Source organism: Rana temporaria, chromosome 3, assembly GCF_905171775.1.
Source record: "Rana temporaria chromosome 3, aRanTem1.1, whole genome shotgun sequence".
Lineage (NCBI taxonomy): Eukaryota > Metazoa > Chordata > Amphibia > Anura > Ranidae > Rana > Rana temporaria.
In genome coordinates, this window is record NC_053491.1 from 2,231,492 (window position 1) to 2,248,129 (window position 16,638).

General features: G+C 48.2%; 1 protein-coding gene across 1 annotated transcript in view; it reads left to right on the forward strand.

The window, feature by feature from the left end:
- The window catches only part of UNC5D (unc-5 netrin receptor D), a 500,326-nt gene that overhangs the window by 34,068 nt on the left and 449,620 nt on the right, over positions 1–16,638 (forward strand). Inside the window, exons 3-4 of the mRNA XM_040341477.1 lie at positions 577–720; positions 9,530–9,633. Of these exons, the coding sequence (XP_040197411.1) occupies positions 577–720; positions 9,530–9,633 (248 nt within the window). The remainder of the gene's footprint in view (positions 1–576; positions 721–9,529; positions 9,634–16,638) is intronic.

A 16,638-nucleotide genomic window follows, 5' to 3' on the forward strand; every position in this document is an offset into this window, starting at 1 on the left:
CAGTGGGGGGGAAATTTTGCCCCTTTATTGGTGTCGGTGGCAAGAGATGTGCCCCATCGAGTCAGTGGAGGGGGGGACTGTGGCCAATGGGAGTAGAGAAGGTCCTGATGTTGGTGGGTATAAGCAATGCCCCATCGTTGTCAGTGGAGGGAATTGTCTCATCATTGATGTCATTTTGCCCAATTGTTGGTATCATTAGGAGGAATTGTGCTCCTTAATTTGTCTCAGTGGGGGGAATTATGCCCCATTGTTGGTATCAGTGGATGAAATAGTGCCCCAAGGGCTAGATAAAAGCAAGTAAAGGGCCACATCTGGCCCCCGGGGCGCAGTTTGGAGACCACTGGTGTAGACATTCTTTCCCGGCATTCTATGCCCAGGAATGTCTTGCGGAGGTCAATGGCATGGAGAGGGCATGGGATGGTGGATGGGTCGGCCCCATCAGGAGGGACATTGTTCTAGCAGGGCTGGAGTGGGCGTGGCCGTAACCTTTAACTTACAATACAATGATTCTAAAAAAGATTTAATAAGAAGCGATGGTAAAGAACTCAATACAATGTTTCTTTTCTTCCTCTCCAGGTCTGAAGTCTCTGGAGGTTCTCATCAACGTCACCCGCCAGCAGGTGGAAGATTACCACGGCTCCGAGGACTATTGGTGCCAGTGTGTGGCTTGGAGCAATCTGGGCACCTCCAAGAGCAGACGGGCCTCCGTGCGCATCGCCTGTAAGTAACGTCACAGAAAACTCGCATGCATTGCGCCATTTATTCACAATAACGAGCGCAAAGGTGCGTCCGGAGCCACGCCTTCCAGGCGGCTGTTTTTTATAAAGTAAGAATCCGTTTCCAGATTCCGGATCGGAATTTCCTCCGCTCTGTATACACGGAGCCCAGCGCCATGGATTTCCAAACAAGGTCGTCACGCCGCTGCCTTTATAAATGGAATCTTCTTTACAAGAGGAAAATCAAAGGCAATGCGGGCGCAATGCGCTGCGTACTACGGCACTCTCGGGTTATTATCCCGCATAGGAAGTCATTCCGGGAAGCCGAAGTCACAATGAAATGAGAAGATTCTAATATTATACTTTGTTTATGTGGCGGCGGCGCTCCGTTCAAAGCTTTTCTGTGGCTGAACAAAGTCTGGAACCCGCCTGACGTTCTTTTCAATACGTTTTTATTGAAGATCGTAAGCAATACATTGTGACAGTATGGACAACATCTAGCAGGGTCTTCAAACTACGGCCCTCCAGCTGTTGCAGAACTACACATCCCACGAGGCATTGTAAAACTCTGACATTCACAGACATGACTAGGCATGATGGGAATTGTAGTTCCTGAACAACTGGAGGGCCGTAGTTTGAAGACCCCTGAATAGCGTTCAAGTAATCTCTATGGGAACTTCCCCAACTCAGACATGTCATAAACAGTGGCGGCTGGTGCGCAATTTTTTTTTGGGGGGGTGCAAACAAACTAAAAAAAAAATCAAATGCAGCCACTGTGCCCATCAAACGCAGCCACTGTGCCCATCAAACCCAGCCACTGTGCCCATCAATGGAAGCCACTGTGCCTGCTGTGCCCATCAATTTCCGCCACTGTGCCCATCAATTTCCGCTACTGTGCCCATCATTGCCGCCACTGTGCCCATCAATTGCCGCCACTGTGCCCATCAATTGCCGCCACTGTGCCCATCAAACGCAGCCACTGTGCCCATCAATTGAAGCCACTGTTCCTGCTGTGCCCATCAATTTCCGCCACTGTGCCCATCAATTTCCGCCACTGTGCCCATCATTGCCGCCACTGTGCCCATCAATTGCCATCACTGTGCCCATCAATTGCCGCCACTGTGCCCATCAATTGCCGCCAGTTTGCCCCATCAATAGCCGCCAGTTTGTCCCATAAAATTATGCAATTTTCCCCCATCAAATGATGCCAGCTTGCTACATCAAATACCACCAGTTTTCCCCATCAAATGCCGCCAGTTTGCCCCATCAAATGCCACCAGTTTGCCCCATCAAATACCACCAGTTTGCCCCATCAAATACCACCAGTTTGCCCCATCAAATGCCACTAGTTTTCCCCATTAAATGATGCCAGTTTGCCCCATCAAATGATGCCAATTTTCCCCATCAAATGCCGCCAGTTTCCTCATCAAATGCCGCCAGTTTCCCCATCAAATGCCACCAGTTTTCCCCATCAAATGCCACCAGTTTTCCCCATCAAATGCCACCAGTTTTCCCCATCAAATGATGCCAGTTTGCCCTGTCAAATGATGCCAGTTTGCCCTGTCAAATGCCGCCAGTTTGCCCCATCAAATGCCGCCAGTTTGCCCCATCAAATGCCACCAGTTTGCCCCATCAAATACCACCAGTTTGCCCCATCAAATGCCACTAGTTTTCCCCATCAAATGCCGCCAGTTTTCCCCATCAAATGCCGCCAGTTTGCCCCATCAAATGCCGCCAGTTTTCCCCATTAAATGATGCCAGTTTGCCCCATCAAATGATGCCAATTTTCCCCATCAAATGCCACCAGTTTCCTCATCAAATGCCACCAGTTTCCCCATCAAATGCCACCAGTTTTCCCCATCAAATGATGCCAGTTTGCCCCATCAAATGCCACCAGTTTTCCCCATCAAATGATGCCAGTTTGCCCTGTCAAATGATGCCAGTTTGCCCTGTCAAATGCCGCCAGTTTGCCCCATCAAATGCCGCCAGTTTGCCCCATCAAATGCCACCAGTTTGCTCCATCAAATGCCGCCAGTTTGCCCCATCAAATGCCGCCAGTTTCCCCCATCAAATGCCGCCAGTTTGCCCCATCAAATGCCGCCAGTTTTCCCCATCAAATGCCGCCAGTTTGCCCCATCAAATGCCTCCAGTTTCCCCTCAAATGCCACCAGTTTTCCCCATCAAATGCCTCCAGTTTCCCCTCAAATGCCGCCAGTTTCCCCTCAAATGATGCCAGTTTTCCCCATCAAATGCCGCCAGTTTGCCCCCCCCCCCCCCCCTGCCGGCACTTACCTTTCTCGGGTCAGTGCCATCCTCCATGGTCCCTCCGAGTCCTCAATGTCTTCTCCTGTCCTCTTCATGTCATCTCTGCTATGAATGGATGTCTGATAGGCATCCAATCACAGCGCCTGTCGCTTCAGCCAATCAGGTGACCGGTAACCAGACCCGGTGCACCTGATTGGCTGAGAGGCGGGTCAGTGTTAGGGAAGCGATTCACTAACACAGCACTGTTTAAACAGCAAACACACAGCCTGTGTGCCCTCTGTTTAACAATTTGGAAGCTGATTAGAGCCCACAGGCTCTAATCAGGCACTTCCAAAACACCCGCACCGCTGTAATTCAGATGGTCGGCGCTCAACAGGGGGCGGGACACCTGAATAGGGGGGCGGCAGCGGCGACAATAGATAGATTTATGCAATGCATGAATCTCTCTATTGTTGATTGACGGGGCGGCGCTCCTGTGCCCTCTATGGAAGCACCGCCACTGGTCATAAACCATCAGACATGGGGAGAAAATATCACTCACCTGCAGAACTTGGAGAATTGACCAAAGTGAGCCCAACCCAACCGAATGTGCCCATCAGTTACGTATTGGAGCGTCCTGACCATTGTAGTGGGCGGTATAAGCGGTCATTAAAGATGGAAGGAAGGTGAGAGATTACGCCCTGGAAGGTTCATCGTCACTCAGGGCTCATTCGAACATTTGATGTTTGGCCTCTTTACCACCTGATTTAACCCTTTAAATTCCACACAATCATGCTGCAATCGCATGTGGACCCGCTTCTAGGGCCATTGGTTTGAATGGCCACTTTTGTCCCACTAGGGTTTGCATGGTCTTCCTGTGTTTGTGTGGGTTTCCGCAAGGACAAGGATATTTCACCTTTTCAGCCATTTGAGCTCCAGAAACTCTTCTATTGGATCGGACTACGCGAACCAGCCCTCCCTCCCCACCACTATCAATGTGCCTTCCCTCCCCCACCTCCATTGATGAGCCTTCCCTCCCCCACCTCCATCAATGAGCCCTCCCTCCCCACCACTATCAATGTGCCTTCCCTCCCCACCTCCATTGATGAGCCCTCCCTCCCCACCTCCATTGATGAGCCTTCCCCTCCCCACCTCCATCAATGAGCCTTCCCCTCCCCACCTCCATCAATGAGCCTATCCTCCCCACCTCCATCAATGAGCCTTCCCTCCCCACCTCCATCAATGAGCCTTCCCTCCCCACCTCCATCAATGAGCCTTCCCTCCCCATCTCCATCAATAATCCTTCCCTCCCCACCTCCATCAATGAGCCTTCCCTCTCCCACCTTCCCTTCCCTCAATGAGTCTTCCCTCCCCACCTCCATCAATGAGTCTTCCCTCCCCCACCTCCATCAATGAGCCTTCCCTCCCCCACCTCCATCAATGAGCCTTCCCTCCCCCACCTCCATCAATGAGCCTTCCCTCCCCCACCTCCATCAATGAGCCTTCCCTCCCCCACCTCCATCAATGAGCCTCCCCTCCCCACCTCCATCAATGAGCCTTCCCTCCCCCACCTCCATCAATGAGCCTTCTCAACCCACCTCCATCAATGAGCCTTCCCTCCCCACCTCCAACAATGAGCCTTCCCTCCCCACCTCCATCAATGATCCTTCCCTTCCCACTTCCATCAACGAGTCTTGGCCGCCCATGACCCTGTTACTGCTTGGCTGGTTCTCCTTCCTTGGACCACCTCTGGTCATTCTTGACCACTGCAGATCTGGGACATCGCATAAGAGCAATTTGAGCTCCAGAAACTCTTCTATTGGATCGGACTACGTGGGCCAGCCCTCCCTCCCCACCACTATCAATGTGCCTTCCCTCCCCCACCTCCATTGATGAGCCTTCCCTCCCCCACCTCCATCAATGAGCCCTCCCGCCCCACCACTATCAATGTGCCTTCCCTCCCCACCTCCATTGATGAGCCTTCCCCTCCCCACCTCCATCAATGAGCCGTCCCTCCCCACCTCCATCAATGAGCCTTCCCTCCCCACCTCCATCAATGAGCCTTCCCTCCTCATCTCCATCAATGATCCTTCCCTCCCCACCTCCATCAATGGGCCTTCCCTCCCCACCTCCATCAATGATCCTTCCCTCCCCACCTCCATCAATGAGCCTTCCCTCCCCACCTCCATCAATGAGCCTTCCCTCCCCACCTCCATCAATGATCCTTCCCTTCCAACTTCCATCAATAAGTCTTGGCCGCCCATGACCCTGTTACTGCTTGGCTGGTTCTCCTTCCTTGGACCACCTCTGGTCATTCTTGACCACTGCAGATCGGGAACATCGCATACGAGCTGCAGTTTTGGAGTTGCTCTGACCCCAGTCGTTACATTATTACACATTTACACTTGTCCATTATTTCTGCTCTCATCACATCAACTTCAGGGTCAACTTGTTCACTTGCTGCCTAATATACCCCACCCACATTCAGATGTCAGCCTAACCTGATAACCAATGTTATTAGCTGTCAGTGGTCAGAATGTTCTGGCTGATCGGTGTATGTAAAGTGCTGTGCAAACTGTCAGAACTATATAAATACCTGAAATAATATTGACAGGGCTCAGTGTGCCCCTCCCCCACTAGTATTAAATGCCCCCCCCCCACCACATGCTGCTCCCCCATTGATTCTCTAATCTCTATGGAGAATGTATTGCAGAGCGTCCCCTCGGTATTAATTCCCGGTTCCTCCGGGGGGCTCTGAAGACTCCAGTCAATCTTCGCCGCGTCTCTGCTGGGAAGATGAAATAACAGAATCACCTGAAAAAATCTTCTAACCTCCTATTACCGTCCTCCCAGGACTCCGATTTCCCATCAGAGAAATGCCGCGTCTCCAGATGCCACCCGTAACATTTCTCTTTAAGACGGGGATTATCCCGAGTCCCATGCGGGCCGAACATTCATTTTTGGCTCACTTGGGTGCTCTGCGGTGTGGCAGCTGCTTGCTGCTCCATTGCCTTTCTATCAGAGATGAGGCCGGGACCCCCAGCGGCTCCACAGACTTCCCGGAATCTCATCCCCGTAGAAAACACACAGATTGTCTTCTGACTTGATGGACCCTGAAAATATTTGACTGGAAAATTCTATTTTACTTTCTGCCCTGTGTGGATTTAAAGGGTCACTCCGCTTAGAACTGAGATTTTACATTTTTTTGGGCAGGTTCAATCATCCCCCAATAGAGTAAGGGAGGGTTATAATTTTGTTTTGCCATCTGTGTCCCTGTCACGTACCTGATGGGAGACTGAGATGACGAGGTCGGCCTCTCTTGTATCTCCCGCCCTGGCACCGCTGGAGATGAAACAGAGGACTCCGAGGGACAGGAGGAACACGAGTGCCTGCAGCTGAAGACTCTGACAGCAGTAGCGGGAGGTGCGAGCTGGGATGAGTAGGAGGACCATCAGATCACGGAGGATAGCAGTGTCACCGATGATCAGCTGGGGTTAGGAGACAATCTGCTGGAACAGTGGCACTGGACATCAGATGAGGCGTAGTTCCTGGAAGACTTGCAGTAGGAAGTCGCAGGAAGTCGCAGGAGCAAGTCGCATACACTCGGGAGTTGCCAGGGCGCAACACAGCAGGCAGATGCGGGGGTCATACATATAGCCGGGTCAAGTGGTAGGCGGGCAGCGAGGTACCAAGCAGCAGGTGGTAGCAGTGTCAGGTGGGTAGCCAGGATCAGAAACCGGTAGTCAGAGTGTAACAGAGTTCAGGAACAGGGTCAGGGCAAGCCGGGTTCAGCAACAGATCAGCAGGATAACAGCAGGGTTCAGAGTAACGGGGTACAAGCTGAAGACCAGTCAGCAAGGGTCTGGGGTCAGGTACTTCCATAAATAGGCAGTATGGCGCCAATTGGCGCTAGGGGCGCGCCCTACGCATGCACGGCGTCCATTGCGCGTGTGTGCGCGCGCATGCGCATTGGTGCGCCTAAGTATCTCAGGACGTCCGTGTGCGCGCACATGCGCCAGAGAGCGCCTTGGGCGGAAGGTGACAGTTCTCTTACAGTTCCATTGCGGTGATTTCCCTACACATCCTGACCCATAGCCAACAGGAAGTGAGAGAAAATCCCTGCAAATTTAGGGAATTCCTTTGGGACCTTCAGGTCACCAGAACTAGTGTCCCCATTGGATGATTTCCCCTTTATTACTTTTCTGGGGACAACCCAAAGTTTGGGATTTTTATTTACTTCCATTTTAAATGATCATGGTAAACAGGACAAATAGAGGGGGGTGGGGTCTGCCTAATGGGAGGCACAGACAGCAATAATCCCTCTCCACTCCATCCAAAACTAACATTTACTAATGCCGGCAGGATAAAGATTAAATGTTAATGGAGAGAGTTTAGTTCCAATTTTACGAATCCTGTAGCTGCTGACTTTGAAGAAACGGACACTTACCAGCCTGAGGGGTCCAGCACGGTCTTCCCTACAGCTGATTCTTCTCAGGGCTCTCCATTTTGCCATCTTACATTTGGGCACCAGCTGTGATTTCCTTCTGACTCACATCCGACTACCCAATGATGTCCATCTCCCAATATTGAGGGGTGTAAGGAGGCTGGCCCTGCAGCCTCCTAAGATATCTGATGTCCCAGGAGGCTGCAGGTGGGGGGGACCAGTTGAGGAGACATCATCTAGGGAGGGATTGAGCAAGTAGCATGGCGTGCTATCAAAAAGAAGTTCGAGGGATCCGATAAAGAAAAATGAATGTTCCCAATGAATAGTCAATACAAAAAAGGGGAAGGACCCCTAGGGTGGGACTTTTAAGGCACTACCACAAAAAGTGAAAAAAGAAGTATTGATATAACAAAATCATTTTTATTCAAAAGACAAATAAATATAACATGTAAATATGGATACAATAAAAATGTCAAGGAGAAATACTTTTTCCTGAACCAGTCGCGTTTTGGAAAGATCCTTTCCTTCCTCAGGGTCGTTAAAGGAAAAAAGTACGGCCAATCTTTCAAGGCATACATTTCCACAGATATGGTTACTGTAATGGCACCCAGAGTATGAAAGGGGTTAAAGCCATTTAGAACATTCCCTTTCCAAACACCAAGGCAGCTACCGACACTCCAGTCAGGCGAACAAGACCCATAAGAATAATTCTCCCTCAATAACGAGACACAGCTCGGTCTTGAGGTTTCAAGCAGGGCTGACAATCATTATTGAAGTGACTACACCGTCAAAAGAGGAGGTGCATCCATATTCTGCTCATATTACTCTGAAAATACACCTGTGACCAGACCTAATTAACATGAGCTAATTAACTAATCCCTTTAAGCAGCCTGGCTGTCTCCTAAACTACAATACACATTATCACAGGACTCCTTCATACAATACAGGGTCAATTAGCACAAGCCACAATTAAAAGAACCTTAGAAGTTATAGCCTGGACTCAATTACATTACAACAGGCAGACAAGATGGCCGGAGTCGACGACATCAGCACCTCCTAACAGTGTGAATCAGTCAGGCCCCGTACACGACCGGTTTTCTCGGCAGAATCCAGCAAGAAACTCGATGGGAGACGTATTCTGCCGAGAAAACCGGTCGTGTGTACATTTTTCGCCGAGAAACCCGTCGGGAAACTCGTCGAGCCAAATAGGGAGCATGTTCTCTATTTCCTCGTTGGGCAATGGGAAAATTTGGCTTGACAAGTTTTCTGACAGCCGAACAAGGAACTTGACGAGCAAAACTATGTGTTTTCCCGGTCGAGTTTCTCGGTCGTGTGTACGGGGCCTTAGTCTTTACATTTACATATGCTGGAATGGCCATATTAGGAGTTACTTCCTGTGCCTAGCCCTCACAGCACACAGGGGATAACATCTTCATATTTCTTGAGAGATATTGATAATGAATATTACTGTTTCATTTGAAGTAGTCCAAGATATATTTTCTCAGTCACACTATGCCCCTAATGGAGATAGGGTGATTTAGACATAAGAGGTACATAGGGAGCTGAAGCAAGGGTATCTCATACTTTCCAAGAGATTCTGGGTTCCATGGGCCCTCCCGTTACAGATACTTACATTGTATTCATTGACCAAGACATACAGGTATCCACAAGTTAAAATTGAGAATTAGGCAACCTCATGCATGTCTCCCCATGTGCATTGTCTGATTGGGCGACTATGGATATCCAAGATGGTTTAGGGATTTATTGTAAGGGGACAAGGTCCCCGATGGCATTGAAAACACTGTGTCCTGAGCCCAGGCACAGCGCGTGTACTGGGGGTCCAGAATTGAAAACCTGGATATAAAGGCGTAACGATAAAAAGGGCCAACATGAATAATTATACTCTCATACAATACATAAGTATAAAACTGTGACTTGGTAAAAAAACTACCAAAAAGAAGTTCTCAGCCCCCACCCCTTCCCCGTGTAGATAGAGGCTGGCGGGGACCCGAAACGGAGGCATCTTTAGTTTTTGTGTGAAGATCCGCATTCATTGATTTCTTGACCAACTTGTTTCCATCTCCTCCAGAACCAGGCTGTTCATTTCTTCTTTCTATCTCTGCAGACTTGAGGAAAAATTTTGAGCAAGACCCACAAGGAAAAGAAGTCCCCATCGAAGGAATGATTGTTCTGCACTGCCGTCCGCCAGAGGGAGTCCCCACAGCTGAGGTTAGTACTGAAAACTTGCTGGGTTCAGATAGAGATGACGGCATGTCTGATTTTGGATTTTATAGAAGTCCTTAGAGAGCAATCCCATGATGCAACGAGTGAAATCATTCACTGAATGCGGGAAACATTGCAATGTACTAAAGAGAGAAACTCCATTAACTTTAAACCCCCCCCCACCCAGACCACCACCACCTTCCTATTTCTGTCCCCACCTAACCACTATACCTGGGCAGTACTCAAGAAATATACTGGCATGCCCAGTAGTCCAGCGTGTTCTGTAATGATCCGCTGGACCAATGTTACATACCCAGGCCCATCCTACCACCTTCTGATGTCATCGGGGAGGGGGCAGCTGTCTCTTCTAGGTTCATGGAGCCACCCCCATGATGGGAGTGAACCTCAAAAACCAGGAAGAGACAGCCGGCCCATCTGACGATGTGGTACAATGCTTGTGCAGTAAATCACCCCATGAATGGGTGCCAGGTGAATGAGTATCCCATAAAATGAGTACCTTCACCCTTCCCAACCAGTTCCTAGTAATTGGGGACCCCTTTTCTTATCTGTTTGTAACCAAGGAGAAGGATTGCCAAAACCTCCCGCTGGAGGCTTTCTGTTGTCTTTCACATAAAGTCAGTCCTATCTTTTGGAGGTAAGAAGGGAGAAAGAAAGGCGCACCAGCCTTGTGTACTACCATTTGACAATTTATTAAATGAAAAAGAAAATTGAAAACTACTCACAAACAAATGGTGATAAAAGGCTTGTCACAAACGCTGAAGTAAAATACCCCTCGAACACCCCCCCGAAATGTAGGGGGGGGGGGTTTGAGGTACGTCACTGCTGGCTTGCGCGTTTCGAGGCGTCAGGGGCCTCTTCCTCAGAGCCCAGAGCCCGGAGGTGTCCACCATGGCCACCAGCAGGGCCGATCCTGGGTGGGTGCAAGGGGTGCAGTGCACCCGGGCGCCACAAAGGTGAATCGCCAGCCCACCGGTCAGGTACAAAGCTGTCTTAGGAGACTGAACCTTCTTGGTAATACAATATCAGTGGGTGAGGAAGTTACAGGATACAGGGTGAAGGTGAAATGGGTATGTTTGCTTCCCGAATCCTGTATTCGGTAACTTCCTCACCCACTGATATTGTATTACCAAGAAGGTTCAACCTCCCAAGACAGCTTTGTACCTGACTGGTGGCCATGGTGGACACCTCGGAAGATAGGACTGACTTTATGTGAAAGATAACAGGAAGCCTCCAGCGGGAGTTTTTGGCAATCCTTTTCCTTGGTTACAAACAGATAAGAAAAGGGGCCCCCAATTACTAGGAACTGGGGTGGGCTGCAGCACTATACCTATACCTGGCAGAGGAGATGAGCCTATGGAAAGGTAGGCTGTGAACTTAACTCCAGGTGGTCTGTTGTGTTCATGAATAAGTACTCCACGGCCTCCTGGGATGCATGATATGGGTACAGTACAGCGCTTACCATCAAAAGACAAATGCAGACATTTTTGAGGTTTTAAGGATCCTGATGAAGCAAGGTATCCTGTGAAACGCGTAGACCAACTATTGACCTCACAGTACCCTCGACTGAATCTTTATTTGTATTACATTTTATTACTTTGTAGGCAGTTTTTAAAATGTAATTTTGTGATAAAATACTTTGTACATTTTAATTAATTTTATTTACTGATCCTGATTTTCACCATCTGAGGCACAATCAAAGTCTCCATTATTCATGTTGTGGTTGATAAGATATCCCAGGAGGCTGCAGGAAATAAATACAGTACTTCCTGGGATGTGTTCCGGGATGGGTATTTCAAAAAATTAATACAAACATTTTGTTATGTGAGAGGAGGGGGGGGGGAGGGGAATGGGAGAAAGTGGTTGGGAAGGGTGAAGATCTGTTTTTATGTAAATTATATTACCCCTTCATTCTCTATAGTTGGGGTATAACTTGTTCTCCTTCTATTGCTGTGTCGATGACAAAAACGAGATTGCTGGTGTTGATGTGCTTGATGACTTCATTTTTTTGGTGATTATTTTGGTCTCTAATGTAAATTATATGCAACCCACTTCAGCCAGATTTCACAGAGTGCCTCACGTGTGAAATGGGTATGTCTGCCTTCCGAATCCTGTATTTTGGAACTTCCCCACCCACTGATATTGTATTACCAAAAAGGTTCAACCTCCTAAGACAGCTTTGTACCTGACTGGTGGCCATGGTGGACACCTCCGAAGATAGGACTGAGTACCCCACGAATGATTACCTTCACCCTTCCCAACCAGTTCCCAGTGATTGGGGATCCCTTTCCTTATCTGTTTGTAACCAAGAAGAAGGATTGCCAAAACCTCCCACTGGAGGCTTCCTGTTGTCTTTCACATAAAATCTGTCCTATCTTCGGAGGTGTCCACCATGGCCATCAGCAGGGCCGATCCTGGGCGGGTGCATGGGGTGCAGTGCACCCGGGCACCACAGAGGTGGGGGAGCTGAAGCACCAGCCCACCAGTCAGGTACAAAGCTGTCTTGGGAGATTGAACCTTCTTGGTAATACAATAACAGTGGGTGAGGTAGTTACAGAATTCAGGGTGAAGGTGAAATCAGTATGTTTGCCTTCCGAATTCTGTATTCTGTAACTTCCTCACCCACTGATATTGTATTACCAAGAAGGTTCAACCTCCTAAGACGGCTTTGTACCTGATTGGTTGTTAGATTTTAAATGTATTAATATTTTTATGTGATAAATGTTTCTGAATCATTGGTTTAAACATGGTAGCTTTGAGGACAGACCAGGTCAGTTACAGGACACTACATCTGTTGTAGACTACATCTATTCTTGAAGTTCTACGTCAAGACAGTGGGTGGAGATGTTACTTAAATATACACAAGTGGGTGTCACGTTTATCACCAACCTTCCTTGGAGCTAATCTAAATATGAATTATGCTTAGCTTGGCTTTTAAAATAGTATAAGAACACATGTGGTGTGCGTAGTTAGCTAGGGACCTCAGGGTCACCAGACCCACAGGGAGATGGGGGTTGGAACCCAACCTGCTGGAAGGGACCTTTCCCAGCAGACAGACGTACCATCATAACATCTATTTCCTCCGTCTGTAACTTTCTGAATTGCCATCCTGCCATGTTTTATCAGCTGCCAATATGTAAGCATTGACTGTTCGCTGTTCTGTCTTTGGAAGAATAAACATTGTATAATGAAGGAAACCTAAGTCTGTATTTCGGGAACGAAGAGCACCTGGGAGAAGGAGACTTTTGATATATCGCATGACACGTGTTAAAAATGTCCTCTCTCCCCCCCATTCTACATTGTGCTTCACCGCCCCCACCTCTGTGGCGCCCAGGCGCACTGCACCCTGCGCACCCGCCCAGGATCAACCCTGCTGGTGACCATGGTGGACACCTCTGAAGATAGGACAGACTTTATGTGAAAGACAACAGGAAGCCTCCAGTGGGAGGTTTTGGCAATCCTTCTTCTTGGTTACAAACAGATAAGAAAAGGGATTCCTAATTACTAGGAACTGGTTGGGAAGGGTGAAGGTAATCATTCATGGGGTACTCAGTCCTATCTTCGGAGGTATCCACCATGGCCACCAGTCAGGTACAAAGCTGTCTTAGGTGGGTGATAAGATATCCCAGGAGGCTGCAGGCAATAAATAAATACAAATATTTTGTTATGTGAGAGGAGGGAGGGGGGGGGGTATGAGGGGAATTGGAGAAAGTGGTTGGGAAGGGTGAAGGTCTGTTTAATATAAATTATATTACCCCTTTCATTCTCTATAGTTGGGGATCACTTGTTTCTTAGGGCTTTTTTTCAGCGGGAACGCGGGGGAACGAAGTTCCGGCACCTTCTGAACTGACTGTATGTAATAGCAAGGGATGCTGGGGTGTGCTGCAGGGTATTGATGCTCACTGCTGTGGATCTATTTTTGCAGGGGGGTCTATTGTTGGTGGTGGGGGACCTATTGTTTCTAGGGGGGGTCTTATGTTGCTGGGGGGGGTCAGTTGTTGCTGAAAGAGATCTACTGCTGGGGAGAGGGGTATTTTGTTGATGGCAGCCAGAGAGTCTATTAATGCTGGCTGTATGGAGATCTGTTGATGCTGCCGGGAGTCTATTGTTGCTGGTGGGGAAATGTTGTTGTGGGTGGTCCATTGTTGTTAGGGGGATCTATTGTTGCTGGCTGCAGGGGATCTATTTTACTGCTTTTCTTGATATTACCAAATTCCATATAAATTACTTAGCACCACAAAATGATACTTGGTTCTATATTGTCTAAAAGGGGCGGTACTGGGAGGTGGGTAGGGGGCGGAGACAAGGGGTGACTCGGAAAGGGGGAGTTCCTGCACCTATTGTCTGAGGAAAAAAGCACTGCTTGTTCTCCTTCTATTGCTGTGTTGATGACAAAAGCGAGATTGCTGGTGTTGAAATGTTTGATGACTTCATTTTTTTTTGGTGATTATTTTGGTTTCTAATGTAAAATTATATGCAACCCACTTCAGCCAGATTTCACAGAGTGCCTCACGTGTGAAATGGGTATGTCTGCTTCCCGAATCCTGTATTCTGTAACTTCCTCACCCACTGATATTGTATTACCAAGAAGGTTGTAAAGATCCCATGTCCATTGCGGCCTGAAGTGGTAAAAGAGTGAGCCTCTAGACCAGGGGTCTTCAAACTAGGGCCCTCCAGCTATTGCAAAACTAGACATCCCATGAGGCATTGTAATATTCTGACATTCGCAGACATGACTGGGCATGATGGGAATTGTCGTTCCTGAACATCTGGAGGGCCGTAGTTTGAAGACCCCTGCTCTAGACCCAACATTCCCCTTGTTTTATAACACAGGGAAGGAATACCCAGTTTTTTTTTTCTTTTCTTTTAAGTGTATTTTGTGCGTGTAACCGAGAGAGGAGCCGGACTGCAGGAGTTGGGAGTAGGTAGGCCTCCCCCAGAGGCAATCTGCCACCTTTCTCCATGCCCCGGGTGGCAATGGCGGGTGTGTGAGGGGGTCCTCCCACACAGCCCGCCCTACCTGCTCCGCTTTGAAGCCCAACGGGGCAGAGGGACTCCCTATAAGGGAGTGAGAGGATTTTCCCGCTCAACCAGCCCCGTTAGTCCTTCGCCTCTCTTTTTAGAGACCGCGTGGTCAAAGTGCGTGCATGTTAACCCAATTTCGAGTGCGTGTAAGTGTGGTGGTTTTTGCGGGAGGGGGGTGGGCGTACTAAGCGCAAGCTTACCTCGCATAGCACACCCACCGGGAGCCGGGCTGAGTCCACCAAACTCAATTCACATGTAGCCGAGAGCGGGATCCGAACCCCTAGCTGCAGAGGTGAATGGCTTGTCAGCCCATGCCAATCGCGTTGAGCCACCGCAGCTCCCGAGTGAGTACCCAGTTAACCCCTTCCCAGCCTGGGCAGGCTAACTCGCTTGCTATCATAAAACACATTTATAGGCAACCTGCCTGCAGGTAGTGCAGTGGAAGTAGGAATGGTCCCCTCGTGGATCCTGAAGAAGCATTTCTAGGGCTTGTATTGATGTTCTTTGGGTCTTTGGCATCAGTATGACATCAGTATGACATCAGTATGAGCTCATTCAGAGTTCAGGTTTATTTGTTCTACAGTTGACTTCCTTCTGACCTGCGTTTGACTTACTTTAAAGTGTAAGTAAACCCTCTTATCATTTTCAGCCAAGGAAGCTGCCATCTTTGCCTCTGTTTAATCTACAACTGCCATGTTGCTGCACATGTGATCAGTTATGACACCAGCCATTGGATAGTTTGACAGTTTGGTTGAGAGCACAACCAATGGGAGTGTTACATTTCCGGCACGTGCCGGAAATGAAACTGTTTTATGGATGGGTTTACTTCCACTTTAAGCAGGTTTTGCCTTCCCATAGACATATATAGAAATAAAATAACCCACATAATGCAAAGCCCTTACTTTGGCCACGTCATACATAGCGCAAGTCTTCTTTACCGTCTCAGTCCACCTTCTAATGGAATGACAAACATCTGAGACGTGAAAGTGCTGATATCGAGCGCTCAGACGTATTGATGAACGGTGCCGATGGCCTCACTTTACTGAAACTTGACATTTCTGTAGCTGAAAGCTAACGAGACGCTATAAGATCTTATTAATTATTCATCAATGTAGCGTTTATAGGGCAGACTTCTTATCGCGTCTCCACATCTTATCAGCATTTTCATTTTTTTTTTTTTGGACTTCATAAACTTTTTTATTTATTTCCCAAGCCGAAAAATTATCGAAATGTATCGATCGCGTATTATGTATTCACTTTCATTAATGTTGGCTGATCGTGTTTTTTGAAGCTCAATTTGTTGGATTAAGGAAATCGCGAAAACAGCAAAATTTATTTAGCTAAAAAAAAAATCGAATTATACATTGTAGACCCGACGGATCTGCTGACGCAAGAACTTTGAATTTCTTTTAAAAATCAGGATATTTCTTTGATTTGTTGTCTTTGATCCTAATAGTGTCAGAAATAATCCTGCGCTGCCCTTCAAATTAGCAGCTAACACCGCACTTAGACAAATGGCAAAAACAATATCGGAACAAATAGTGTAGCGCTTCTTAAAGCGAGAGTTCACCCAAATTTTTTTTTTTTACCCTTAGATTGAGGCTCATTTTGTCAAGAGGAATCGGTTAGTTTTTTTAAAATCGAAGCAGTACTTACCGTTTTAGAGAGCGATCTTCTCCGCCGCTTCCGGGTGTGGTCTTCGGGACTGGGCGTTCCTATTTGATTGACAGGCTTCCGACGGTCGCATCCATCGCGTCACGAGTAGACGAAAGAAGCCGAATGTCGGTGCGGCTCTATACGGCGCCTGCGCACCGACGTTTGGCTACTTTCGGAAAATCGTGACGCGATAGATGCGACCGTCGGAAGCCTGTCAATCAAATAGGAACGCCCAGTCCCGCAGCCCATACCCGGAAGCGGCGGAGAAGATCGCTCTCTAAAGTGCTAAGTACAGCTTCGATTGTAAAAAAA